Genomic DNA, 26,694 nt, shown 5'->3' with positions numbered 1-26,694 from the left:
CAGGACCTCTGGAAGAGCAATCAGTGCTCTTAACCGCTGAGCCATCTCTCCAGCCCCGGAAGCAAGTATCTTTACCCTTCTCTGCATATATATATATATATATATATATATATATATATATATATATACATATATATATATATTTGTGTGTGTGTATAATACATTACCATTCTCTGTATATATAATATATTATGTATAATATATATATACTTCTCTGCATATATATATATATATATATATCACGTATACATGTTCTTGGCTGAAGCACACATGGGATAATGCACATATGGAATAAGAGGTCAATCTTGTAGAGTCTGTTCCCTCCAGTCACTTTTATATGGGTTCTTGTAGAGGAAATTTATTCCAGCAGCATGGCTGCTTTGGCAAAGGATCATTTGCAAAGATCTAGGTCTGTGTGATCCAGCGAGAATGCACACATGCCACACACTTTTAATCTCTCTGGCTGGAATACAGAAATGCCCTTAGCACACACCTTTAAGGTAAAATTAGTTTGCAGAAGGAAGCAGCCAGGTCTGATATCTAATATCTAATTGATGGGCAAAATGATGAATCGGGGAAAGATCTGACAGAATGAGTCAGGGATAGGACATGCCCGACTCTCACGAGAACAGAGAGGATAGGGAGCAGGGGAGAGGAAGAGAGGGAGAAGAGGCATTTGTGCAGCAGAGGCAGCCGAAGCCAGAGAGTAAGAAGGAGCCAGAAGATTAGAACGAATTGCCAGAGTTAGCTTGAGGCCAAGCACAGCAATTCAGTGAGAAGTCAGGAGAAGCCAGATTGAATCAGTCAGCTTGCAGAGGAGTTTTGAGCCAGAAGAGCTGAGCTGAATCAATCAGCCAGAGTTGAGTAAAAATTAGAGCCTGTTCAGCAGTAAACCTCCAAGATGGCAATTACATTTGATGAATAAAACTTACTGATTCAGGTACTGGGGGTTGAACTCAGCTCGTCAGGCATGTAAGGCAAATGAATTACCTGTTGATGCCATCCCATAGGCCCTATTCTCCTGCTGTTTTGATTTGTTTTGTTTTGTTGTTGTTTTGAGACAAGGTTTCTCTCTGTAGCCCAGGCAGTCCTTCAACTTGCTTTGTAGACCAGGCTGGCCTTGAACTCACAAAGTTCCACTTGCCTCTGCCTCCCAAATGCTGGGATTAAAGGCGTGTGCCACCACACTTGTTCTATTTTCCTGCTTTTAACATTGCCCATTTATATTGTTGTTTAATGAGAAGGTTAACACTATTTGCTTTGAAAATAAGATTTACGTTTTTGAGACTATGTCTCACTGTGTAGCCCACACAAGCCTTGAATGAGCATTGGTCCTGTTGCTCCCATCTCCCAAGAGCTGAGATCACAGGCCGGCACCATTACTCACAGCTTAAATGTAAAAAGGTTTATTTACAGTCAGACGAATCATGAGCATGCATTCATCTCCTCCACTTCTAGAAACTCTTAATTGACAATAAAGGGATATTCTATCTCATTTATTCTTCGAAAAAGTCTTAAAAGTAGTCTGTGCTATTATTTTCATTGTACAGTTTAAAAAAAATAAATTAAATTGCCTAAGATCATATACCGTTTAAAAAGTTTATATATATATATATATATATATGTATTGTGTGTGTGTGTTTGTGTGTGTGTGTACGTGTAGACACGTGTGCCACAGTGCACATGTACACATCAGAGAATAGGTCTATGGAATCTGTCCTCTCCTCCCACCTTTACATGAGTTCCAGGGATCAAACTCAGGTTGCCAGCCTGGGACCATGTGATGGTTTAAATATGCTTAGCCCAGGGAGCGGCACTATTAGTAGGTGTGGCCTTGTTGGGGTGGGTGTGTCACTGTGGGCGTGGGCTTTAAGACCCTCATCCTGGGGGCTGGAGAGATGGCTCAGTGGTTAAGAGCACCGACTGTTCTTCCAGAGGTCCTGAGTTCAAATCCCAGCAACCACATGGTGGCTCACAACCATCTGTAAAGAGATCCGATGCCCTCTTCTGGTGTGTCTGAAGACAGCTACAGTGTACTCGTATACAAAATAAATAAATAAATCTTAAAAAAAAAAAAAAAAAAAAAAGCACTGACTGCTCTTCCAGAGGCCCTGAGTTCAATTCCCAGTAACCACACGGTGGCTCACAACCATCTGTAATAGGATCTGATGCCCTCTTCTGGTGTGTCTGAAGACAGTGACAGTGTACTCATAGATAATAAATAAATCTTTAAAAAAAAAGATCCTCATCCTAGCTGCCTGGAAGCCAGTCTTCTCCTAGCAGCCTTCAGATGAAGATGTAGAACTCTCAGCTCCTCCTGCACCATGCCTGCCTGGACGCTGCCATGCTCCTGCCTTGATGATGATGGATGACCCTCTGATCCTGTAAACCAGCCCCAACTAGGTTTTGTCCTTTATAAGACTTGCCTTGGTCGTGGTGTCTGTTCACAGCAGTAAAACCCTAAATGACCACAAGTGCCTTTACCCACTCAGCCACCCCACCAGCCCTCATATTTTGCTTTCGAGTGGCAGGAAAAGAACAGAGCCTTCTGGCCTGGCATCGCTTGCTCTCCTATCCAAGTGGTCCCACCCCACCTTCCTTGCAGGGTGGAGTGCTGCGCTGGCTGACACTAACTGATAGGGATGAAACAGAACACATACCCCATAAAACCTTGTGTGACTTGATGTCTTCTGACACTTCAAGGCTAGCATAGACGTCACTGAAATAGAGCTCCCCGCCGTACTGAAAGAGAGCAGTGCACATCTGAGCAAGGTTAAAGATTACATTGGTCCTAGATAACAAAAACAAAACCAAAAAAAACAAAACAAAAAAACAACCCCCCCCCAAAAATACAAAAACAAATAACGAACATAGGAGATCGGTTTCAAAATCCCAGTGTTTGAGCTGACACTGACCGAGCTGACCTTTGAGCAAACAACAGCTGCCTCCCTTGTTAAAACAAAACAGAGACAGACGTGTTTGTTTCTCCAGTGTCCTATCCAACATAAAAGTGTGCCCTATGATCCAGAAGGAAGAGAGTCAAAAGAACGTGGAGAGGGTGAAGAGAGGGTGAATGTCCTCTAAATGCATGGTCTGCGCTGAGGGGAATGCAGGGGTGAGGCTGGGGATAGATAGTTGGGTCAAGTGAGTATCTGCTGAGTTCCCGTTTCCAATATCCACAAAAGCCAGCATGGTTTGCATTCATAGCTCCGGCTCGGATGGGGCAGAGAGGTAAGTCCCCGGAGCTGATCAGCTGGCAATCCTACCTAATATGGTGAGTTGTAGGTTCAGTAAGGAACCATAACTCAAAATATAAAGTTGAGGGCTACAGAGCATGACACCTGACATCACCTTCTGATTGTGTACAATTGCACACCCGAGTGCACACAGACACACAGACACACACAGAGACACACACACACATACACACACACCACATTACCATCACCACCACCACCACCACACACAGGCCATGATGAAATTCATAAGCAAACCCTGGGCTGGAGAGATGGCTCAGAGATTACGAGCCCTTGCGGTTCTTGTAGACTCTAAGAATGTAGAGCAAAGCTTCCCATCCTTCCTAATGCTACAACCCTTTAAACAGTCCCTCGTGTTGTGACACTCAACCATAAAATCGTTTCATTGCTATTCCATAACTGTAATTTTGCTACTGATATGAATTGTAATATAAACAGTAGATCTGATATGTGGCTCAAAGCGAGAACCACTGGTGTATGGGAACCAAGCTGGTCTTCCACATCCACACTGTGTGGGTCCAGTTCTGATCTCTGTGGGCACCAGACACACGTGTGGTGCACATGCATGCATATACACAAAACATTTATGTAAAACATTGATGTAGAATAAAACAAGAAAATCTTTTTAAAAGGTTTTAAACAAGCAAGAACATAGGAGGGGAAAAAATGAGTATCTCTCCTAAATACATTCAGGTTGCCTAAATTTTTAGCCAGTCCAAGTGGAACACACCACTAGGTGCCCAGACAACTAACAGCAGATACCCATAGAATTAACAGTTTCATCCCTTGAAAATTATAGTAATAAAGCTAAGCACTAGTGGGGCCTCTTCTAATCCCAGGAGGCAGAGGCAAATGGATCTCTGTGATTTGAGGCCAGCCTGGTCTACAAATTGAGTTCCAGGACAGCCAGGGCTACAGAAAGAAACCCTGTTTCAGGGGATGGGGAGAAGAAAGACAGACAGACAGACAGACAGACAGAGAGAAAGAGAGAAAGAAAGAAAATAAAATTACAGCGATGCACAGTGATATTATTACACATTAAAATTTTTTCTTTGTCCTTAACATCTAGGTCAAAGGAGTCAACAGGAATTGAAGGTGTTATTTATCTAATTTCCAAAGTGAGGAAGTCTGTGTTCTGCAGTGATGTTTAGCACCTGTCAGTTGATCTCAGTGAAGGTCATAAGCTGATCTATAAAATGGTATTCTAGCAAAGCTGTGATTACTCTTAGACAGATACCGTTACATTTTATTTTATTATTTTATGTGATCAAGTGTTTGCCTATATGTATGTCTTTTTTGCCCTGGTGCCCTTGGGAGCCAGAAGAGGGCATTAGAGCCCAGAACTGGAATAACAGATGGTTGTAAGCTACCAAGAAGGTGCTGGAATTTGAACCTGGGTGCTATGGGAGATCAGCCTGTGCTCTTAGCCACCGAGCTCCACCCCCAACCCTTTATAGATACTTCTATTTGAGCTATATGGTAGCTCCATAAGCCAAAAATCTCAGAAATCTTTTACAGTGCTAGAGTTTGAGCTTTATGTATGGGAAACCCATATCTACTACTGATCTATACCTACAGCCCTACAAATCCCAGAATTTTTTTTTTTTCCTAGCACAAAGAGACAAATCCCTTTATCCACAGGAGGCTGTGAAGGTCCTGGAAATTCCCCCTTTAAAAAAGCATTCATATAAAAATTCCATGTTAGGTTTTCCAGAGATAAGATATCTTGGTATCGAGAAACAGTATCCATGAGATATAGGGTCTGTCCTAAGCAAGGTAATTTCATAGAAACCTTTCAGGGTGAGTCAGCAGGTTCTGGTGGTTTTGTAGGTATATTCTGAGAGTCCAGTCAAAATCAGGAGCAACAGGAAAGAAGGAAACTATTTTAACAGTCAATGACCTGTATATCCTGATCAAAAAATAAGCCTGTCTTGGGTCTTACTCTCACCCCACCTCATCCCAACCCCTGCCTTTTATGCAGTTTTTCTGTTTGTTTGTTTGTTTGTTTGTTTTTTGAAACAGCATCTTTCAAATCAGTCCATTTGAGATCAACTTTGAACTATCACGAGGCAAAGGTGATCCTCTACCATGACCAACTTAACTCTTTCTTTTCTTTTCTTTTTTTTTTTTCTTTTTTTCGGGGCTGGGGATTGAACCCAGGGCCTTGCGCTTCCTAGGCAAGCGCTCTACCACTGAGCTAAATCCCCAGCCCCTAACTCTTTCTTAACTTGGTAGATAGATCAAGAATTTGAATTCTTAGCTCCAGAAGAGAGCACGAGCCTGTCAGCCCTCTCTGGGGTTTGATAGCCGTTTGTCTCCTCCCTTCCTCACCTTCAGGACTTGGTAGACCTCCCGAAGGACTTTTTGTTTGTCGGGAACAAGGTTGATCACACAATTGGATCTAAAAGAAACGTAAGAAGACAAAAAGAACACGTTAAATGGTTCACATCCTTTTAGTCCCCAAAGGAGCTTCCCCAGAATTTGCATTTGACGCTACGTGTGTGGCTGGCTCAAGGGTAAAAATGCTTCTTTAGGGTTCAATTCTCTGCATCAAAAGAAAAGAAGCCTAATACTGTCACCTGGGCACGATTTAACATTGACTCAGGATGACAAGAAACACGAGATACCATGATTTGCTATAAAAAAAAAAAAAAACAAAAACAAAAACAAAAAACCAGAAAAATGCAGGCATTGCACTGTGGTGGCTCATGCCTTCAATCAGAAAGCAATGGCAAGGAGATCTCTGGGTTCCAGGTCAGCCTGATGTACCTGGCAAGTTCCAGGCCAGCCAGAACTATACAATGAGACCCTGCCTGGAAATAAAGGGAAAAGAACACACCACATAAATGATGGTGGTCCCAAAAAATAAAGCCCTAGGGACGATTTTGGAATTTTGCTTTCTTTTAAAAAAAAAAACCACAAAAGTACCCCCGCTGGTCTCAGTTTGTTAAGTAGTCATGCACAAAGAAGAAACAACAGGAAATTAGATTTCTGGACAGCAAAGATCAAACTGGACCCAAGGAGCTCAACACCCCTAATCAGCAGGAGGTAGTCTAGCAATAACATGGCCCCCTTTCCCCTCTCTCTCTTTTTTCTCTCCTGTCCAGAGTTAGGGGATTGGAAAGGTGGAAACCGGTTGAAAAGGGTGGAAGAAAGAAGAACCCACAACATAGCCCAAGCCCAGATACATAACGCCTGCTATTGTCTCGTGGCACAGCAGCCAAAATAACTTGGTAGTAACCGAGTGTTTGTGTTGCTCCTGGAGTCAACGCCACACTGGCTGCCAGCTGTAGAAAACGAGCATTCGGCGACGCACAGCGCATCATAGGTACTGATAATGAACAGTAAAACTGTCCGCTAGAGCTGGGTGGTGGCAGCGCACACCTTTAAGTAACCAGGTCTTCCCGCCGCCCCCGCCGCCCCCGCCGCCCCCGCCTGCTAGGCAAGCGCCCTACCACTGAGCTAAATCCCCAACCCCCTCACATCATTGTTTTATGGTGAACCCATTCTGCTTACTAGAAAAAGCACGGTAAAACTGTCCGCTAGAGCTGGGTGGTGGCAGCGCACACCTTTAGACCCAGCACTTGGGAGGCAGAGGGAGGCAAATCTCTATGAGTTCCTGTGGTCTTGTCTATATCCTGAGTTCGAGGGCAGCCAGGGCTACCCGAAGAAACGGTCTCCAAACCCAGAAAAAAAAAAAAAAATCTGCTAGGTTCTTTCAACAACAACCTCACACATCTTGAATGACTACATGACTACCACAAGTTCGGATATCATCACCTCCAGTGTCTAGATTCATCGGATGTTCCATCAGGCCCTGGTAGCCAGAGGTTGGCTATCTTGTGTGTATCACATGGCCTCAGTGTGTGGTAAGCTCTATCAACAAAGTCTAGGTAAACTCCTGTTGATGTTCATACAAGTAGGAAATCCTCCAGTACACATATCTTACCACGGGTCTCTGTAGTTTCAAAACTCACGATTACAGACAAGAGGTGAGTGTGTGACAGGAGCACATGCTGTGGTCTGGCTGGTTTGGGGAGCTCACTGGCTTTAGTTTGGCAGGCAAGCATGTTGACCCTGGAATGTGACGTTGTCTTCTACTAAACTCACACCAAGAAATGCTCAACTGAGTAACCAAAAAAAAAAAAAAAAAAAAAAAGACTCACAATATTTTAAGTTTACGCTTTTGTGTTGGGGTGTATCCATAACTATCCTTGGCCACGTGGTTGTGCCAGAGGCAAGACAAGCCTGACAATGTTGCTAGTAGACTACATTGACCTCATTACAGTTCCTTCCTTTATGAAGACAAGCTAAATTTAGTTTAATCCCCTAAAGTCAATTCATCAAAAAGTAGTAGCGTATAGGTGCTCGAAAGGAAACGGGCTTTACTCGTCACCCTACATAACGATATCATAGCTCTCCTTCTGGATCCCGGCCTCTGCCAACATCTCAATTTGGCCGTGAAGAAAAGTCACATTGGGTGTCTGGAAACCGAACTTTTCCGTGTGGTACTCAAGATAGGCCTTAGCCACTTCCACCTAGAGAAAGAAAAATATGGGTGTGGTAATTGGCGTTTTAATTCTGAAAACTGTGCTGACGCTAGTGCCACGTGCTTTCCGGGCCCTGGGTTATTTTGGATAGGTATGCAAGATTCCCAAGGCACGTAAGATATGCAGGAGCCTGGGACAGAAGAAGCTCCCAACCATGTGATCTTGCTCGAGTCTTATCCAGTGACAAATCTTTCTGGACAGAGGATGGAGGAAGAAGAGAAAGTGCCACTCAGTTGTCACAAGCTCATCTACCAGGTTACACCTCTGACCAGGTTCTCTAGGACAGTCACTGATTGTCAATGTCCTCAACTTGTAGGTCACGGGAAGCAACAGAAACTCAGCTTCTCAAACTACCGTGAAGAAAAGCAGGAAGCGGTTTCAGGCCTCAAAGAATGACCTGCGGAAACCCCTCCTTTTCCTCCAAATCTTTGCCTTACCTGGACCTTAGTCATGTCTATCCCGGTGATGTGTCCCTTCTGGCCGACCAGCTGGCTAAGCACATAGCAATCTCTGCCACTCCCACTGCCCAGATCCAAAATCCGGCAGTTTTCCAGATGCTCAGGCACCACCAGACCGCAGCCATAATACCTGAGAGACAGAAACAACATCTTTTAAAAACAGAGGCTAGAAAACTCTCAAATACTAAATCTACACTTCCCTCCTTCCCCTTCTGCCTCAGCCTTCTATACTTCTGTCTTCTTTCTCTCAATAAACGGGGGCCATGCCTGCCCTAGCACCATTGCAAGTACGGTGCAAGGTAGCAAGACTTAAACCATCTAAACTATTGGTTGAATCGATACATCTAAGGCACTGACTGCTGAACAATTCAAACTCAGGAACTGAGGGAAAGTGTTCTGTAGCTTGAGAAAACCCTTTCCATGACTGACATTGACTGCCGCCAGGAGTAAGGGCCGTAGTGGATGGGGGAAGGTGGCTGCATGACACCAGTAGGACTTCAGTGAGGTGTTGGAGAGGCGAGGGGTAAGGTACCCTCTTTGATAACTGCTCTCTGGGTGGGCTGTACTGTGTCAGAGAATGGTAAGGTCAGAAGGAGCGGTGGCTGGTTAGAATGTGTGGGCCCATCTATTAGCAAATTTGAATGTCTATCAGGGCCCAGGGAACTTGAATGTCCCCTGCAATGGGCGGGGATGCAGAGCATCGTTGAGGGGTCCCCGGCGGAGGAGCGAGAAGTTCGGTGCCAAGCTTTGTGGGTATCACAGTAGTTAGGGCAAGCAGGATGACCAGCAGATTAGGGTTAAATACCCTAGTGACCACTATGGGGAAACTGGTAGCCTGAAGGCTTTGAGGGGACAGCACACACACTCTACCTGGAAGTAACTTCTTCATGTACATTCTGCAGACTTTTCCGGATGTACTCAGGGACCCCCTTGGCTGGGGTGACACAAGCATTAGTCTGGAGGTCTGCAGATGTCTTCAGTACATTCCCATAGTAGTTCTGACTCAGCAGCGGGCCGCGGAAGTGAAGCCAGGAAGAAGAGGACTGACGTTACCGAGGGCTCCACCACACTCCTGATTACAGCTTAATTACAGCCCACTGGCCTTTGCTCAAGGCAAAACTCTAATCCCAGGTCCTGGCCTGCCCGGGGGGGGGGGGGGGGGGGGCCGGCGGCGGCTAGTCTGGCCTGGCCTCTCCCAGTGCTCAGCGCCAGCAGAAGCTGCTTGCTGGCAGGACTTCTACAGGGCCAGCGAACCCACATAGCTATTCCCTAGGACCCTCACCTGAACGTCCTTGTGGATCTCTGCGTCTCGGGGAGCAGCCACTGACAAAAGGGAAAACAGAGGTTAAATGGGGTGACCCCACCGAGAACGACAGGGCTGAAGCCAAGATGGAGGGAGAGCAACACACAGGGCAGGACCGGCAGCCTGCTGGGCTACCCAGAGTTGGGGGTAGAGTGGGAAGCGCTGTGAGCCTGCGGGAAAGCAGAGGTCAGAGGGGACTGGCCAGAAGACAAAAGGGACAGGCACTCACTGACTCACGATCTCCACTTCCAGAACCAGGGATTCCCTCTAGCCGGCTCCGGAGAAGGTCGCCGAAGCCACGCCCCCTGGCCGACCTTCAACCCCACAACCCTGCAAGACCCTCCGGAAGCCGCCCAGCCCTATACCCCGCTAGGGCGTGTCACCTCGGTGGCCTTAAGTGTTTGCGTCCGGGAGAATGGTTTTTTTTTTTTTTTCTTTTTTCTTCTTTTTTCTTTTTTTCGGAGCTGGGGACCGAACCCAGGGCCTTGCGCTTGCTAGGCAAGTGCTCTACCACTGAGCTAAATCCCCAATCCCGGGAGAATGGTTTTATTAGTTAACATCTTCCTTTACTGACCCACTGAGTTTCATTTGTAAATTTTGTGTGTGCCTTAAGTGAATACCCACGTCTGTTTTTCTCCTGTGGAATGGGATCTTCTTTCCTCAGTCTGACTCATAAAGTTGTTCTTTGAGGTGTCACTTGCCAGTGCCATTCACCTTTCCTCAGCGCACAGCTCTGTGAATTCAGACAAACACACACACTGCAGCCACCAGGTGTTAATTCCACAGTCCAGGACACGGAGAGTTTACAGACAGAAGCTGGCAGAACATCCAGTTCCAGGCTGACCTGAGGGAGTTCAAAGTCAGCCAAGGTTTCACAGGGAAAGCCTATCTTGAAACAAACAAAACACCACCACCACCAAAAATCTCCCAAACCCCCCAAAGAAACAAAAATTATTTTTCCCACAATTATGTCTGTCTGTCTTTTTAAATTGTTTTGTGGGTGTATATGTGTGGAGACAGGTGACTTTCACAAGTTAATTCTGTCTTCCACCGTGGGTTCTGCGAATCCAGCATCAGGCTTGTGTGGTAAATGCTTTTGGCTTTTACGACTACCACCCTGCATTTCTTTGTGTGTCTTACTTGCTTTGTGGTTGAAATAAACATTGTCTCTCATCAAGATAAAGCTACCTTATCTTCGTCTAAATACAAGGATGTTAAATAGAAAAGTGAACTTTTATGAAATTATTGTTTTCAAGCCCATTGATCATCACAAAAAAAGTGCAAAAAAAAAAAAAAAGTGTTGAAATCCATTGGCGATTAAGAACACTGACTGCTCTCGCAGAGGTACTGAGTTCAATTCCCAGCTACCACACGGTGGCTCACAGCTATCTGAAATGGGATCCCGATGGCCTCTTCTGGTGTGTCTGAAGACAGCTACAGCATATATAAAAATACATAAGTATTTTTTAAAAAGGTTTCCAAATTTCCTGTTAATTATTATTTAAAGTTAATGAGGTGACAAAGAGCGCTCAGTGCGCAAAGGTGATTATCACCAAAGCTGAAGACTTGATTTCCATCCCTAAAATCCACGGGAAAGCGAACTCCTGCAGGCTGTCCTCTGATCTCCACGCGCAGACCACTGCATGAGCACATACATGCATAAATAAATGTAAAGTTTGCTTTTAAATGTTTAAAAACAAACCAGGGGCTTGAGTGATAGCTCAGTGGCTATCTGGCTGCTCTTCCAGAGCACTGGGTGTTAGCATTTTGTCTAGGCTCCGCCCCACAATTACCTGGCAACAGCCAGGTGTGCCAGACTCACTATAATAAGGGCTGCTTGGCACCTCCTACTATCTCTTACCTTCTTGCGCTCACACTGACCTCTATTCCCCTCCCCCCTCTCTCCACAGGCTCTCCTCCTCTCCCTTCCTTCCTCCCTCTCTCTGCCTTTCACTAAATAAACTCTGGTCCCTCAGGGGGAAGGGGTGCCTTAGCATGGGCCTGCAGAAGCACCCACTGCACCTCCACCAAACATATTCCTTCTCTCTCTTTATTTTTATAAAACACAACACCGGGGATCTGGCACCTTCACACAGGCACCCATGCAGGCAAAAGACCAACGCAGATAAAATAAATCATTTTTAAAATCACTGGCAATCCTTGTTGGAATATTTTAAAGATGGGGCATTTGGTTTTTTTTGGTTTACTTTTTAAATGATCATTTTTATCAGCAACACATACTTTTTAGACTCATAGAACAGCTCTCCAGAACACTTTTCAAAGCATTCTCCCCATAAAATGAGTCCTTTCAACCAAGCAGTTACTTTCTCCTTGTCCCGGGCAGAGGGCAGGCAGGGAGAGGATGCATCATTTCATCTTCACGGGTGCTGCTATCTTTAGCTGTGGTTTGTTCAGAAGAATCACTTGATAACCACATCCACACAAACGACAGTGAGCAAACCGCTATCAACTCTAGTGACAGCCACTCTGCCTCCATGGCGACTGCTACACTGAGCTGATTCTGAATGGGATGGTGACCAGCAATCATTCTGACTAGTTAGTACCAGCTTGTTTTATTTGGCTTTGGGATGCTTTCTAGTGTTCAAGATTGATCCTTGGGGATCTCCCTCTTCCTCTCGCTCTCCCTTCCCCTCCCCCTTCTTCTCCCTCTCACCCCCCACACACCTCCACAACTCCCCTCCTCATGCCCTAAATAAACTCTATACTACAAAAAAAAAAAAAAAAAAAAAAGATTGATCCTCGGGTCTCCTGTATGCTAGGGAGCCAGCACTAAGCCGCACACAAAGCTCCTGGTCTCATCTCTGCTGAAGGACAGGTTTTCTATTCGCGCTCTTCTATCAAACCGTATCTTAAACACTAGCAAAAGAATTTTTTTCGTCGTTCTTTTTGGTTTTTGAGAAGGGGGTTTCTCTTCAAAGCCCTGGCTGTCCTAGAACTCACTCTTTAGACTAGGCTAGCCTTGAACAGCACAGAGATCTGCCTTCCTCTACCTCCGGAGTGCTGGGATTAAAAGTATACATCACCACCACCCGACACAAAGTTATTTTTTTAAGGAGGTGGGAATTTAGCTCAGTGGTAGAGCGCTTACCTAGGAAGCGCAAGGCCCTGGGTTCGGACCCCAGCTCCGAAAAAAAGAACCAAAAAAAAAAAAAAAAAAAAAGGAGGTGGGAAAAGTTGAGAAAGGATCTTTATACTAAGCTGGTCTCAAACTCAAGATGTAGCCAAGGCTGACTTTAAAGTACAGGTCTTTCTGCCTCTACCTCCCAGGTGCTCGGATTACGGGTGCGCATGCGCACTGCCACTTCCTCTTTTTTCTTCTCTAACATTTAAAAAAAAAGATTATATACAGAAAATTTCCTGTTTTCTTCCCTTTTCTCCAAGGACGGTCTTAAAAACACTGACGTATTCTCGCCTAGAAAAGCACTGGGCTAGCAAGTGAGGGAACAGACCAGGAAGGCAGAGATTGGTTAAGCACACAACCATGTTTCAAAAAAGAGAGCTTGGGGTTGGGGATTTAGCTCAGTGGTAGAGCGCTTGCCTAGCAAGCGCAAGGCCCTGGGTTCCATCCCCAGCTCCGGAAAAAAAGAAAAAAAAAAAAAAAAAAAAAAAGAGAGAGCTTTTGTCTGCTAAGAGGGCTCAGCAGGTAAGGGCCCTTCCAACCAAGGCTAATGAGCTGAGTTTGACCACCAGGACTGCATGGTGGCAGGAGAAAACTGATTTCCAGAAGTCATTCCTTCTCCAACCTCCACACGTGTGCCCCACCACCACACCACATACACAACAAAGAAATATAAGGGGGAAAAACTGAGATGTTTCACTATGTGGGCCTGGCTACTCTGATTTTTTTTTTTTTTTTTTTTTTTTTGTAATTGAAAGATCCCACACAAAGAGACCCTTACTCAAGTCTTGGGAAATCGCGGACCCCAGACACAGAGAGACCATTTTGGATGTAATAAGCAAAGGCGAGGTTTATTACGGAGACCTATTACAGAGATCTCCGGGCCGACACGTATCCCGCGCAGGAGACAGAGGTGTCGGCCCCGAAACTCAAAAGTCAGAGGGTTATATAGAGAAGGCTAGGGGGTTTTGGCGTGGTTACATACAATTGGCTCATTTAAACATAGCAGTGAGAACAAAGCAGAAAGAGTACGTGTTAGAAGTCAGGGGCTTATCAGGGTCTGGAGGATGGCCCTGAGTGAGCTGGGGGGAGATGTCTTTCTGTCAGACGTCCCATGAATCAGTCCCATTAACTCAGGCTGGTTCCTGCATTCCTTTTCTTTATGGCTTGTCAGTCCTGCCTGGACAGTGTTTCCTGTGCTCCTTTATCTTTATGGCCTGCTAGTCCTGGCTGTAGGGCTTAGCCCTGGGTCTGTGGCCTTTGGGGCTAACTCTTTTAATTTTATATTTCTAAACCTAGAATTTGTATAATTTTTTTTCATTCCCGTCTTCTCCTACTAAATAATTCTAATCTTAGAATTTTGATATCAAGTCTCATATTTGGTCTCACCAGTTGTCCTAACTGACTGGTACTGTTGTCTCAGAACCATCAACCGCACAGCACCCACTCGATTTTTAACAAAAGCAATTAACCTGTTTGTCACGCAGGGGCCAAAAACTAAAACCAAGAAAATTATTAATAATGGCCCAGCTGTAGCAGAGAGTAGGGTAGTCATCCAGGGAGATCTACTAAACTAGCTCTCGAACCATCTCTGATGTGTTTTTCTGTCTGTCTTTTGTCTAACCTTTTTCTAAGTTTATTTATGGAGTCTTTAATTACTCTTGAATGGTCTGTATAGAAACAACATTTTTCTTTCAGTATAGCACACAGACTCCTTCTTTAAGGAATATCAGGTCTAATCTTTTTCTATTTTGAAGGACTACCTCTGAGAGAGAGGTTAGGTATTCTTAGAGGTCAGATAAAAAGTCCTTTCCTCTTTTTATATCTGAGTCAATGGCAGTTCTGAATTTTTTATAAGCCTTGTATTGTAGGGCAACAGCAGATGTCCTTGTGTTGCCCTTGCAGCACCTAGATAGCCCTAGCCCTAAGTAATTCTCAACTCCTTTTTTTTTTGTGTGTGTCTTACTAAGTCTTTAGCATTAGGATTCTAATCTGGACACTATCAAAACCTATACACCAAGGTCATGACTAGCTTTTAGAACTTCTAAACTTATATAGATTGTGATCCCTGAGGCACAGTCCCAAGAAGTGTTAGGAGTATTAACATATGTAATGTTATATCATTTGTAATAGAAATCAAGCCTATCCCACACCTATCTTGATAGAACCCAGGACAAACATGACTGAATTTCCCTCTAGGTCCCAGCTTTCAGCCCTAACAGCTAGTACACGGCTGGTGAGGGCTGAGAATTGACGGCTGTCAGGGTGGTCAGCAGCACCAGGTACGGTCCTTTCCAGCGAGGCTCTGAGTGTCTGGGCTCAGTGTAGCTGCTTCCGACCTGGAACTGATGGGATGTCTCAGGGGTCTCCGGGGCATAGGCTGCTGTCAGCTGTGGGCAGATTTCTTTCTGTATCACCTGTAGGTCTTTTAGCCTGGCACACAAATCATTATTACTATGGCACTATGACATGTTGGTTCAGTAACATCATCTAATACAGTCAGGGGAGCTGAGGCCCCATATAAGATCTCAAAGGGGGTAAGGCTGAATCTGGAAGGGGTATTTCTTGCTCTGAAGAGAGCAAGAGGGAAGGAGTGTCACCCAGTCTGTGCCAGTCTCCATGGTCAATTTGTTCAGGATCTCTTTTAAAATTTTATTTATTTACTCTACCTGTCCTGAACTTTGAGGTCTGTAAATATAATGTAATTTCTAATCGACCTCTAAATACTTGGCCACACCCTGGCTTACCTTGGCAACGAAAGTAGGGCCGTTGTCTGACCAGATTACCTTGGGCATTCCAGACCTGGGGAAGATTTCTTTCAGTATCTTCTTGATGATTGTAGAGGCCGTCTCTCGTTTGGTGAGGAAAGCTTTTATCTATTCCTGAAAAAGTATCTACAAGCACTAGGAGATACTTGTGATTATATTTTTCTGGTTTTATCTCAGTGAAGTTCACTTCAACTTTTCGTTAAACTCTCTAGGTCTCTTTGTCCTGTTTGTTTGTTAAGCATTTGTTTACTAACGTATCTTATACTTTTTACTGTCTCTCTTGGCTAAAATCTTAAAGTCTATTATATATATTTTAACTATTTGGACAAACTTCTTATCTCTTAAATGAGTCTATTTCTTAATTTGGCAAAGTGAGTCTTTTGTTTGTTCTCTGGGGGGGGGGTACAGCTTTCTCCCCAAGTGTGCCATTGTCCTTTATCTTTTAAGCAATTTGGGCCTTTTCTAAGTGAGGTCATCCCTTAGTCTAATCCTAGTTCTCAGTGGCTGTCTCTTGCAGGCCTGTAACCAGGATAGGCTCCTGCATAGCCATTTCCCGAGCCACTTTATCTGCTTTGTCACTGCCCCATGTCACTGAATCTCTTCCCTCCTGTTTTCCTGAGCAATGAATAGTACTCACAGTTGTTGGCTTCATCAGGGCATCTAAGAGATGGCAAAGACATCTGTGGCGCTAATGTGCTGGGGGGGGGTAGAGGTTCAGCCATCCCAGATGACATTGTGTTGTCCACCATGGCAGCACCCACTTATCTCTGACCTTTATTCATGAAGAGAACTGTTCCCGTCTGTGGACAAGGTCCTCGGCTTTCAGTAGGGGTCAATCAGCCAGTCGCACAGGTCTTTCCTCCACCCATGTGCTTCTGTCAGTGTTTGACACTCGTGCTGTGGTGGCTCCAGGTCCGGATTGGGCAGCAAGGTGACCAGATTGTCCCCAACCGGTGGAGAATCTAGTCCATGGCTGCTGACCAGTGGTCCCATCTTTTGGGACACTCTATCAGCCACTCTATCACAGTTTAAGTCCTGGATTGGGTGATAATTGTTAGTGCCCGGCTGGCAGGAGTGATGTGTTCCAAGCAGAAAAGCACTAAGCCATTCATCTCCCAGCATCAGTTACTGGTGTACTGAGACAGGTCTTAAGCTCCACATACACAGTCTATAGATATGTATACACATGGCCTCATCCAGCCATTTCAGCCCACGCAAGCCAATTTGGAGAGCAATTTTCTCATGAGCAAGGGATAGGGGCAGTCAGGGATGACCATGAATTAGTGGGTGGGTTACCCGGCCCACGCCAAGGTCCACTGTTCTTCGGGCAGTCCATAAGTATTGTTCGTTGCCAGTAGCTCCTTGCACTCAAGGTCTTTGGATATTGGCCCACTGGGGGGCATAGGAGCACAGAGCATTGGGTCCCTGTCCAGCACTCTAGGACCAAGAAGCTCTCCAGTGGCCCCTCTTGTTCTTTCTTGGGCAGTCCCTGACCCAGTGTCCTTTTTCTTTGTATTAGGCACACTGATCTTTAGCCAGGAATTCTCTTCTGTTGCCAGGTACTATCTTCCTAGGTTCCCTAACTACTGTGGCCAGTATATGTTCCTCTCTCGTCTTTTATCTCTCTTTAGCTCTCTAACTTCCTCTTCTTTTTGTCTCTTTTCTTCTCTAGTTTTCTGTTCTTTTTATCTCTTTCTTTTTTAACCTTATTTTCTCTGTAACTTATATTAACTCTCAGCAACTTAACCCTTTAAATTTCTGTAACATTCTCTTTATCCTTTTCTTATCTTAGCCAGATTGGTGGGGCATTTTTTAGCCCCTCAGAGACCCACCCTTGGAGCCTGGCGGCAGACCTGGCACTCCCTACCTTTAGGTGTTTTGAAGTCAACAGGCAGAAGTGAGGGCCTTCCATCCATCTCTGGAACACTTTTTCTGGCCTCTAGTAGGATTCTATCTTTCCTCGGTGGTAAAGAAGACCTGTAACAGTTACTAACAAGCATCTCAAATGGGATGGTGAGAAAACAAGGGAATCTTGAGAATAGAGGTCCACTGAAGAGGGCAAATAGCATTTAGTCACACAGCTAAGCCAGGAGGCTTTCTTGGGACAAAAAGACCTTGTGTCTGTGAAACAGAAAAGTGAGCAGAGGGGCAGTCTATCTGTTACCGGTTGTCTCTCTGGACTTAGATTTTCCCTTAAGGAGTACCTTCCTTTAGTGCCAGCTCAGTGGCTTTATCACTCAAGAGACCCATCCTCTAAATGACACTAGGCTTCCAGTAAGAACTAATAACAAAAGGATGGAGAGACGGTTAGAACCTGAGTGTTAGATACTAAGCAGCTGACAAAAGAATTGTAACCAGTTCACCTGGGGCTTTCAGGACCTCAGTAGCAGCCCTTTACCAAACTTTCTCAGTGGGCTAAAGGCCCATGGAAAAGAAAACATTAATCCTGACCTTGGCCACAGCCAAAGTCTGAATTCTAAATCTTGACTGGCAAAACAAAACAAAGTTCTTTACAGTTTGTTGTAGATTCTTTGAAACTATTTTAGGGGCTTCTCTGCCCCCCAACCTGGGACATTTCGACCACAGGGGCAGGAACTGGCTGCTGTGGGGATAAGATCAAAGGCATTCTCCATGCTAATGATGACCAGTGAGAAAAGTAATTTAATGCTGGAGACTGGCTCCTGTCTTGGAATAGGGCCAGCAGATAAGGCAGGCTCCTTAAAGAACTTCTAATGAGCACTCTCTTTCTGTGAGCAAGAGTTGAAGGTCTGGCCACTAAAAGCAGAAATTCTTTTCTTGTTCTTGTTTTCTTTAGAGTCCTCCCCCACCTCACTCTCAGCCTTTTTAGATCATTCTTCCTGTAGCATTTCTAACACAGCCTGTCCCTTTTTTATATCCTGTTGACAGCATTTCTGATCTTTTAGGCAGCTACGCACTAAGTGTTGAAAAGCTCTCAGGGAGAACTTTCCCTCGCGATGGAGATCCTCTAACTCCAAAGACCAGACCGAGACACCACAGGATGCAATCAGCAAGAGGATTTGGTTTATTGTCGGGATACACAGGCACAGGCACCTGCGGGCGCTTCAGTCACTCGGGGGACTGGCGCGCCCCACGGAACCAAGGATGGGCTTTTATAGGATTTTGGGGAGCAGAAGCAAGCATACAGAAGCAGATGCATGGTTACAGGGATATAATTGGTGGATTCTAATATGGCAAGGGTTTAGCCCGGGGGCAAGTTTCCTAGCTACCTTCCAGAAACATAACGGCTGACTCGGCCCCCCAAGGGTTCAGCCCGGGGGCAAGTTTCTTAGCTACCTTCTTGGAACATAACGACTGACTCGGCCCCCCACCAGGGTGTGGGACCTCTCCTGGGGCTTTTTTTCATTGTCAGGTGCTCAACCGAAGTCGTCCTGTTGCCAGGCCTTCAACCAAACATATCTTGCTTGGCAGCCGCTGTGTACTCAGTGTTCTAACCTTTCCCTGAACCAGTCATCTTAAGTACAGCCTTGCAAAATGGCGTTACTGCTGCTAAGCTAGGGTCTTTCATTCCCCCATTTTTTTGCTAACTTTGAGTGAAATCTTTCACTCGACTTGGTCAAGAAATTTCTGTCTGGTGGGGGCTTATTCCCCCACTGACTCTAGGCCACAAAAGGGCTAGGAGGAGCCACGTAGGAGTTTTAACTTTAAGGGGTTTGGAGTGCGCTGAACTCTCCATGTCTGGGGTGTAGTGTTGTGATTAGTCAATTCCTCAGACCGGACTGCCTTGACGTGTGGTGTGTGGATCTAAGCCGAGACTCCGTCTACCTTTAGGGCGGTCGGGGTAGTCAGGAGGACGGTGTAGGGTCCTTTTCACCGTGGCTCGAGATTCTTGGTCTGGTGTCTGTGCACCCACACGGTGTCTCCAATCTGGAACGGGTGTGGCACCACCGGATGCTCAAGCTTGTCCTGGTAGGCAGCGGCCAAAGGTCTCCAGACGTCTCTCTGCACAATCTGTAGGGCCTGTAAATGGGCCCTCAGAGAAGGGCTGTCAGCAAAATCAGCAATGTTTGAATCAAAGAAATGGACAAATGGGGGTGGTGTTCCATATATTATTTCAAAAGGAGTTAGACCATGGGGGCCCGGGGTATTCCGGGCCCGATATAGAACTAGGGGAAGGAGGGCCACCCAATCCTTTGAGCCAGTTGCAAGCGTAAGTTTGGATAAAGTCTCCTTAATTGTTCTATTCATGCGTTCTACCTGACCTGAACTCTGGGGTCTATAGGCACAATGTAATTTCCAATCAATCCCCAGCAATTTGGCCACCAACTGACTTACTTGGGAGACGAAAGCGGGCCCGTTGTCCGACCCCAACGCTTGAGGCATGTCATACCTGGGAAAGATTTCCTCAAGGAGCTTCTTGGTGACCATTTTTGTAGTCTCGTGCTTTGTGGGGAAGGCTTTGACCCATCCTGAGAAGGTGTCTATAAACACTAGGAGATACTTGTATCCATATATACCTGGTTTAATTTCAGTAAAATCAATTTCCCAATGGATGTCGGGACGGTGTCCCCTAGGATGAACTCCTTGTCCAATCATGGTCCTTCCCAGGTTAACCTGAGCGCACGCTTTGTAACTCTCAGTCACCTTTTGTATCGCTTTGTCCCAATTAAAAAAAAAGACACAGATTTATCTCTTCCCGATCTAGTAAGGTTTTCATCTTCTTAAACCCCAAATGGGTTAATTTATGTAAAAAGGAGATCAATTCAAAAGTCCTTTGTAGACCCACTGTTTTAGTTGAGGGTGGTAGATGGCCCCCATTTTTTCTAGGAGCTCTATGTCCTCATGGGCATAAACCCAACTGGTTTGTCCCACTGGTGGGGGCGTGGGTTGGTCTGGGCTATTTAAGGGCAAGATTTGTTTGTTCATGGCCGCTTCTCGCGCCGTGACATCGGCCAGCCGGTTTCTTCGTGCTTCTGGGTTGTGCCCTTTCTGGTGTCCTGGACAATGTATAATACTCAGTCTTTTGGGCAAGAATAGGGCTTCTAAGAGGGCCAGAATTTTAGCCTTATTTTTAATATCTTTACCCTCAGATGTGAGCAGCCCCCGCCTCCGATAGATCTCCCCGTGGATGTGTGCCATGGCAAAGGCATAACGGCTGTCTGTATATATATTTAGCCTCTTACCTTTTGCCATCTTGAGCGCCTGAGTCAAGGCGATGAGTTCAGCCCGTTGTGCGGAGGTACCAGCAGGCAGGGCTTTCGCCCAAATCACTTTGTCCTCCGTAGTGACCGCAGCTCCAGCCTTTTGCTCTCCCTCTGCCAAGAAGCTGTTGTCATCTGTGTACCATGTGTGGTCAGCATTCTGAAGAGGCTGGTCCGATAGGTCCGGCCTGGTTCTATGTACTTCTGTGAGGATTTGTAGGCAGTCATGCTGTTCTGCCTCCTCTGGTAGGGGAAGCAAGGTGGCAGGATTGAGGGCGACTACGGGTCCAAACTGAACCTGTTCTGCATCCAGTAACAAGGCTTGGTAGTGGGTCATGTGGGAATTAGAGAGCCAGCGGTCTGGGGGCTGCTTTACCAAGGCCTCCACTGTGTGGGGTGCTAGGATGGTGAGTGGCTGTCCCAAAGTCAATTTTCTAGCATCCTTGATCAGGACAGCAATAGCAGCCACCATCCTTAGGCACGGTGGCCAGCCGGAGGCCACAGGGTCCAATTTCTTAGACAGGTAGGCCACAGGGCGTTTCTAGGGTCCCAACCTTTGTGTTAGGACCCTTTAGCATACCCCTGTTTCTCATCGATGAACAGTTACTGAGCAAATTGTAAGGGTTTGGAACAGTCGGATGAATATCTTCTATCCTCTTGTTGACCTCTCTCAAGTCTTGTACTGGCCTATAATCTCTAGTGTCGGGTTTCTTAACAGGCAGAAGAGGCGTATTCCAAGGCAACCGGCAGGGGACTAGGATGCCTTGATCCAGAAGCCTCGTAATGTGAGGCCTTATACCTTGATAAGCTTCATGTGACAGGGGGTATTGTTTTATGGAGACTGGAGTTGTAATTAAGGGGGGCTGTTGGAGCGCCAACCCCATCCCACCAGTCTCTGTCCAAGCCAGTGTCCTGTCCAGGTTCATAGGGTTAGAACTTGAAGGGGAGTTCCGTGGGGGCCAGTTATTTGGGCCCCTCTTTCCTCAAAATGAATTTGTGCTTTTAGTTTGGTGAGCAGGTCACGGCCCAGCAGAGGGTACGGGCAGTCTGGAACATGTAAGAAGGAATGGGTCACCTTACCGGTAGCCAGCTGAGCCCGGCGGTCCGTAGTCCATCGGTATTGTTTCTCACCAGTAGCTCTTTGTACCCAGGCCGTCCGGTCCTGAAGCTCGGGTGAGGACTGAATGCTGGGCTCCTGTGTCTACCAGGAAAGTAACCGGCTGCCCCCCAACTTTAAGCGTTACCCTGGGCTCAGGGGGGGGCTCCTGGCCCTGACCTCCCTAATCTTTATCTAGAGCCAAGAGGGAGGTTCGTGGTCGAGGCTTTCGGGGTCCGCCAGGCTTCTTGGGGCACTCTCTGGCCCAGTGCCCTTTCTCTTTGTAATAGGCACATTGATCTTTATCCAGCTTCAGCCCCTTTCGAGCTCCCCCCTATCTCCCTTCTTTTCTTGGCCCTGAACTACGGCGGCCAAGATTCGACTCAATTCTCTCTCTTATTAAAAATCTTTTCAGCTTCTTTAAGTAAATTCTGTAATGTATAGCCCTGCAAATTTTCTAACCTCTGTAACTTAGTCCTGATATCTGGAGCAGCCTGCCAGATGAAGGACATAGAGACACTCATCATTTGTCCTGGGTCATCTGGGTCATAGGGAGTGTACATACGGTAGGCCTCCTTAAGTCTCTCTAGAAAGGCGGAGGGAGTTTCCCCTGCTTCCTGTAATACCTGTTTTACCTGAGCCAAATTAGTAGGGCGTCGTATAGCCCCTCGGAGACCCGCTAGAAGCAACTGGCGATAAAGGCGTAGGTGTCCCTTACCTTCAGCTGTATTAAAATCCCAGTTTGGTCTCTTAAGTGGGAATGCAGCATCAATTTTTTCAGGCAGCTGGGTGGGACGCCCATCATCTCCCAGAACATGCTTTCTGGCCTCTAGGAACACTCTTTGTTTTTTTTCTGAGGTTAAGAGGGCCTGTAAGAGCTGTTGGCAGTCATCCCAAGTAGGCTGGTGGGTAAGTAAAACAGATTCTATTAGGTCGGTGAGTGCCACCGGATCTTTGGAGAAAGAAGGGTTGTGTTGTTTCCAATTGTAAATGTCAGCTGCTGAAAACGGCCAGTATTGGGTCTGGCCACCGGTTCCCTGTCTAAGTGGGAAAGCCTGGGAGGTTGAATCTGGCATCACCTCGCGCTTATTGCGCAATCTCCCTGCGACAGGGGAGAAACCCTTATCAGACTGTGGCCCGGCAACTGATCTGGCCGGCGGCTCTGCCTCCTCCGTTTCAGCCGGGCCTGTCAGAGAGAAGATCTATGAGAGGGGAGTTTGGGTCTGCCGGGAGGACAGGTTTCTTAGAAGGCTCTGAATTCACAAAGGTAAAGAGAGGAAGACGTGGCCGGCGGACCGGGCGGGGCCGAGGGGACAGGCTGGGGGTTGAGGGGAGGCCAATTCGGGTCCATGAAGGGTTCCGCCCGGGGGGGGGGGGTTAAGCCGAGACTCTCTCAAGTGATAATATAAGAAACCTGGTCAGGATGTCCGTGGACAACCCGATCTTTAACCTGTAAAATAATGATCTTATTAAATGTGCCATTCACTGGCCATCCTGCTCCGAAAGTGGGCCACTCGGATGTGTAGAGAGTCTGTCATTTTCCTTTTTTTTTTTTTTAACCTCGACGGACTGGTTGTGTGCCCGGTCGTGGACGTCTTTCTAATGATCAAGAGTGAGACTTAGGGGCGTTGTTAGGGACTGTCCCATGTTAGTTCTAAGGAAGATTAGAACACAGAGAAAACAAACAACACCAACAGTCAAACAAACAACAGACAGGCGTGCTGCACGGCTTTGGTACCAAACTGAAAGCAAAAGTCAGATGGAGGTGGCAAAGGTCCGGGGCCCTCTGAAAGCCAAAAATACAGACAGAGGTGCCGTTAGTCCGGATCTTTCTCCTCTCCCAGATTGGGCCCCGAAAAGTCGGGCCCCTAACACCCTTGGAACGTCTTCCAGGGCTGCGGGGCGAGAAGTCCGAGCTCGTCAGCTCCTTCTTCGTCCCGCCCAAATTCCAAACAACCTGGCTGAGCGCTCACAGAACAGACCTGGCTGAGCGCTCACAGAACAGACCTGGCTGAGCGCTCACAGAACAGACCCGGCTGAGCGCTCACAGAACAGACAGAATAAGGCAGAACGAGACAAAATCAGACAGACAGACAGACGCCGGCCGGCTTACCTCCCAGTGGGTGGTCAGTGGTCCCTGGGTGGAGGATCTCCTTTCCCGGCCAACGCACCAAATGAAAAGCTCTCAGGGAGAACTTTCCCTCGCGATGGAGATCCTCTAACTCCAAAGACCAGACCGAGACACCACAGGATGCAATCAGCAAGAGGATTTGGTTTATTGTCGGGATACACAGGCACAGGCACCTGCGGGCGCTTCAGTCACTCGGGGGACTGGCGCGCCCCACGGAACCAAGGATGGGCTTTTATAGGATTTTGGGGAGCAGAAGCAAGCATACAGAAGCAGATGCATGGTTACAGGGATATAATTGGTGGATTCTAATATGGCAAGGGTTTAGCCCGGGGGCAAGTTTCCTAGCTACCTTCCAGAAACATAACGGCTGACTCGGCCCCCCAAGGGTTCAGCCCGGGGGCAAGTTTCTTAGCTACCTTCTTGGAACATAACGACTGACTCGGCCCCCCACCAGGGTGTGGGACCTCTCCTGGGGCTTTTTTTCATTGTCAGGTGCTCAACCGAAGTCGTCCTGTTGCCAGGCCTTCAACCAAACATATCTTGCTTGGCAGCCGCTGTGTACTCAGTGTTCTAACCTTTCCCTGAACCAGTCATCTTAAGTACAGCCTTGCAAAATGGCGTTACTGCTGCTAAGCTAGGGTCTTTCATTCCCCCATTTTTTTGCTAACTTTGAGTGAAATCTTTCACTCGACTTGGTCAAGAAATTTCTGTCTGGTGGGGGCTTATTCCCCCACTGACTCTAGGCCACAAAAGGGCTAGGAGGAGCCACGTAGGAGTTTTAACTTTAAGGGGTTTGGAGTGCGCTGAACTCTCCATGTCTGGGGTGTAGTGTTGTGATTAGTCAATTCCTCAGACCGGACTGCCTTGACGTGTGGTGTGTGGATCTAAGCCGAGACTCCGTCTACCTTTAGGGCGGTCGGGGTAGTCAGGAGGACGGTGTAGGGTCCTTTTCACCGTGGCTCGAGATTCTTGGTCTGGTGTCTGTGCACCCACACGGTGTCTCCAATCTGGAACGGGTGTGGCACCACCGGATGCTCAAGCTTGTCCTGGTAGGCAGCGGCCAAAGGTTACAAATGGCGTTACTGCTGCTAAGCTAGGGTCTTTCAGTGTCATACCGGCTGAAACTCCGCCTTTAAGATTTCTTGTTCTCAAGCAAAATTTAAATCTTTTTTTAGCTTATCTCAGCTGTCCATCGTGAGATTCCCAGAGATCGAGAACCAAGGTGTAGTAATTCACTAAGAAATCTCTCTATAGTGTTTCTTTTTACCTTAAGCCTTTTCCTTTTAAACAGCTCCTGAAGAGCCAGAAAAATTGGGTGAGACTTGAGAAGTTCCCATGCTCGCTGCAGCAGCTCCGCAGCTAATTTCGCTCCCCCCTACTGTGTGTTGGGAGCACAAGCACAGATAAAACACTATGTTTTAAAAACTTAACGTTGGCTATCAACCAACACACCGCCACTAGAGCGGGGTCCATAAAATTAAGTTTCTTACTCACTATACTTGTTTCATACCGGAGGCCTAATCTGGGGAACTTTTTTATTTACGAGAGGTTTTGTCCTCAAGGTTTTTGTTAATGTCTGTTTACACAACTGTTAACAGCAGCTAGGCTGATCAAGGGGAGTAAAGGGAGGGGCCTCTCTCCTTGGGGAGGAGGCTCAAGAGAGAAAGACAAAACTCCCTGGCAGAAAACAATTTCTCTCAAGCAAATTATTTTTAACTTTTAACTTAAGCACCAAGAGGACCAAGTAAAACTCTATGACGAACAAAGCAAACAGTTTCATGATTTCAAACACAGTCGTCAGTCCAAGATTTCAAACACAGTCATCAATCCAAATTCAAACACAGTCGTCAGTCCAAAATTCAAAAACGAAACAAAAGCCAAAAAGACACTCGACAATACCACAGAAAACAAGCCAGACAAACAATATCAAGACAAAGCATCTTATAACCAACTTTCACAGATGCCTGGTACCTTCAGTACGTGGCCCAAACTGCAGCTTAACCTTAGCTGCTTTTGGGATGAGATGGACCATCTGATTCCACCTCCCAACAGGATTTCAGAGTGTCTTCTTGTCCTAACATCCGTACAATGGTCCACCATCAAAGACAAAGGGGTTATCACAGTCTGCCCCATGGCAAAGAAAAAGAACACCAAACACAGAAACAGAACACAGACAGCAGACACTAAGGAGCACTCTGTCTCCTTTGTTCCAGAAAACCACAGTCAGGTCCTCCTGACTGTCCACAGCCGGGCTCTCCCGACTGTTCTCCGCCCGTGGAACGTCTTCCAGGGGCTGCAGCCTTGCGGGCCCGGGGCGTCCCCCCTTCCGCAGCCAGGGGGTCCTCACGGACCACAAAGGCAGCTGTACTGAGTGGGGATACACATCCACTCTCCTACAGGGCAGGAATACACATCCACCCTCCTAGCACAGGGCAGGAATACACATCCACCCTCTTACCACAGGGCAGGAATACCCATCTGCCCTCTTAACACTGACCAGTACTAAGACACACATATATACACACACGGCGGAACCAAAACAGAGACAGACACAGACTGACAAATGCGGCGCCGCTCACACAGAAACACTCAGACAAACATCCAACTCACCTCCAAGGGGTCTTCAGAGTCTGCAGTGGTCTCGAAGATCCCGGACGAGCCCCCATTATTATGAAAGATCCCACGCAAAGAGACCCTTACTCAAGTCTTGGGAAATCGCGGACCCCAGACACAGAGAGACCATTTTGGATGTAATAAGCAAAGGCGAGGTTTATTACGGAGACCTATTACAGAGATCTCCGGGCCGACACGT

The 26,694-nt window shown here is 46.6% G+C and overlaps 2 protein-coding genes across 6 annotated transcripts in view; both read right to left on the bottom strand.

The window, feature by feature from the left end:
- Nucleotides 1-10,492, bottom strand: part of As3mt (arsenite methyltransferase) — a 32,367-nt gene extending 21,875 nt beyond the window's left edge. For 4 of the 5 annotated variants that reach the window (XM_039082696.2, XM_063271150.1, XM_039082665.2 and 1 more), the window contains exons 1-7: nucleotides 9,798-10,492; nucleotides 9,548-9,588; nucleotides 9,136-9,263; nucleotides 8,245-8,395; nucleotides 7,659-7,795; nucleotides 5,589-5,658; nucleotides 2,661-2,742 (exon numbers count right to left, since the gene is read on the bottom strand). In XM_039082696.2, coding sequence (XP_038938624.1) covers nucleotides 2,661-2,742; nucleotides 5,589-5,658; nucleotides 7,659-7,795; nucleotides 8,245-8,395; nucleotides 9,136-9,263; nucleotides 9,548-9,588; nucleotide 9,798 — 610 coding nt within the window. In that variant the 5' untranslated portion in view covers nucleotides 9,799-10,492. The remainder of the gene's footprint in view (nucleotides 1-2,660; nucleotides 2,743-5,588; nucleotides 5,659-7,658; nucleotides 7,796-8,244; nucleotides 8,396-9,135; nucleotides 9,264-9,547; nucleotides 9,589-9,797) is intronic. The other variant, NM_080890.2, reaches the window with a different exon arrangement.
- A 3,038-nt stretch (nucleotides 10,493-13,530) lies between these two features.
- LOC134484081 (uncharacterized) lies at nucleotides 13,531-23,796 on the bottom strand. The gene is made up of 2 exons (XM_063280450.1): nucleotides 22,470-23,796; nucleotides 13,531-21,702 (listed from the first exon to the last, which is right to left on the bottom strand). The coding sequence occupies exon 2, from the start codon at nucleotides 21,125-21,127 to the stop codon at nucleotides 20,213-20,215; it is 915 nt and encodes a 304-aa protein (XP_063136520.1). The 5' UTR covers nucleotides 21,128-21,702; nucleotides 22,470-23,796; the 3' UTR covers nucleotides 13,531-20,212.
- Between the last annotated feature and the right edge of the window lie 2,898 nt (nucleotides 23,797-26,694).

Source organism: Rattus norvegicus, chromosome 1 (genome assembly GCF_036323735.1).
Source record: "Rattus norvegicus strain BN/NHsdMcwi chromosome 1, GRCr8, whole genome shotgun sequence".
NCBI classification, from domain to species: Eukaryota; Metazoa; Chordata; class Mammalia; order Rodentia; family Muridae; genus Rattus; species Rattus norvegicus.
This window is presented reverse-complemented; position numbering and strand designations above follow the sequence as displayed.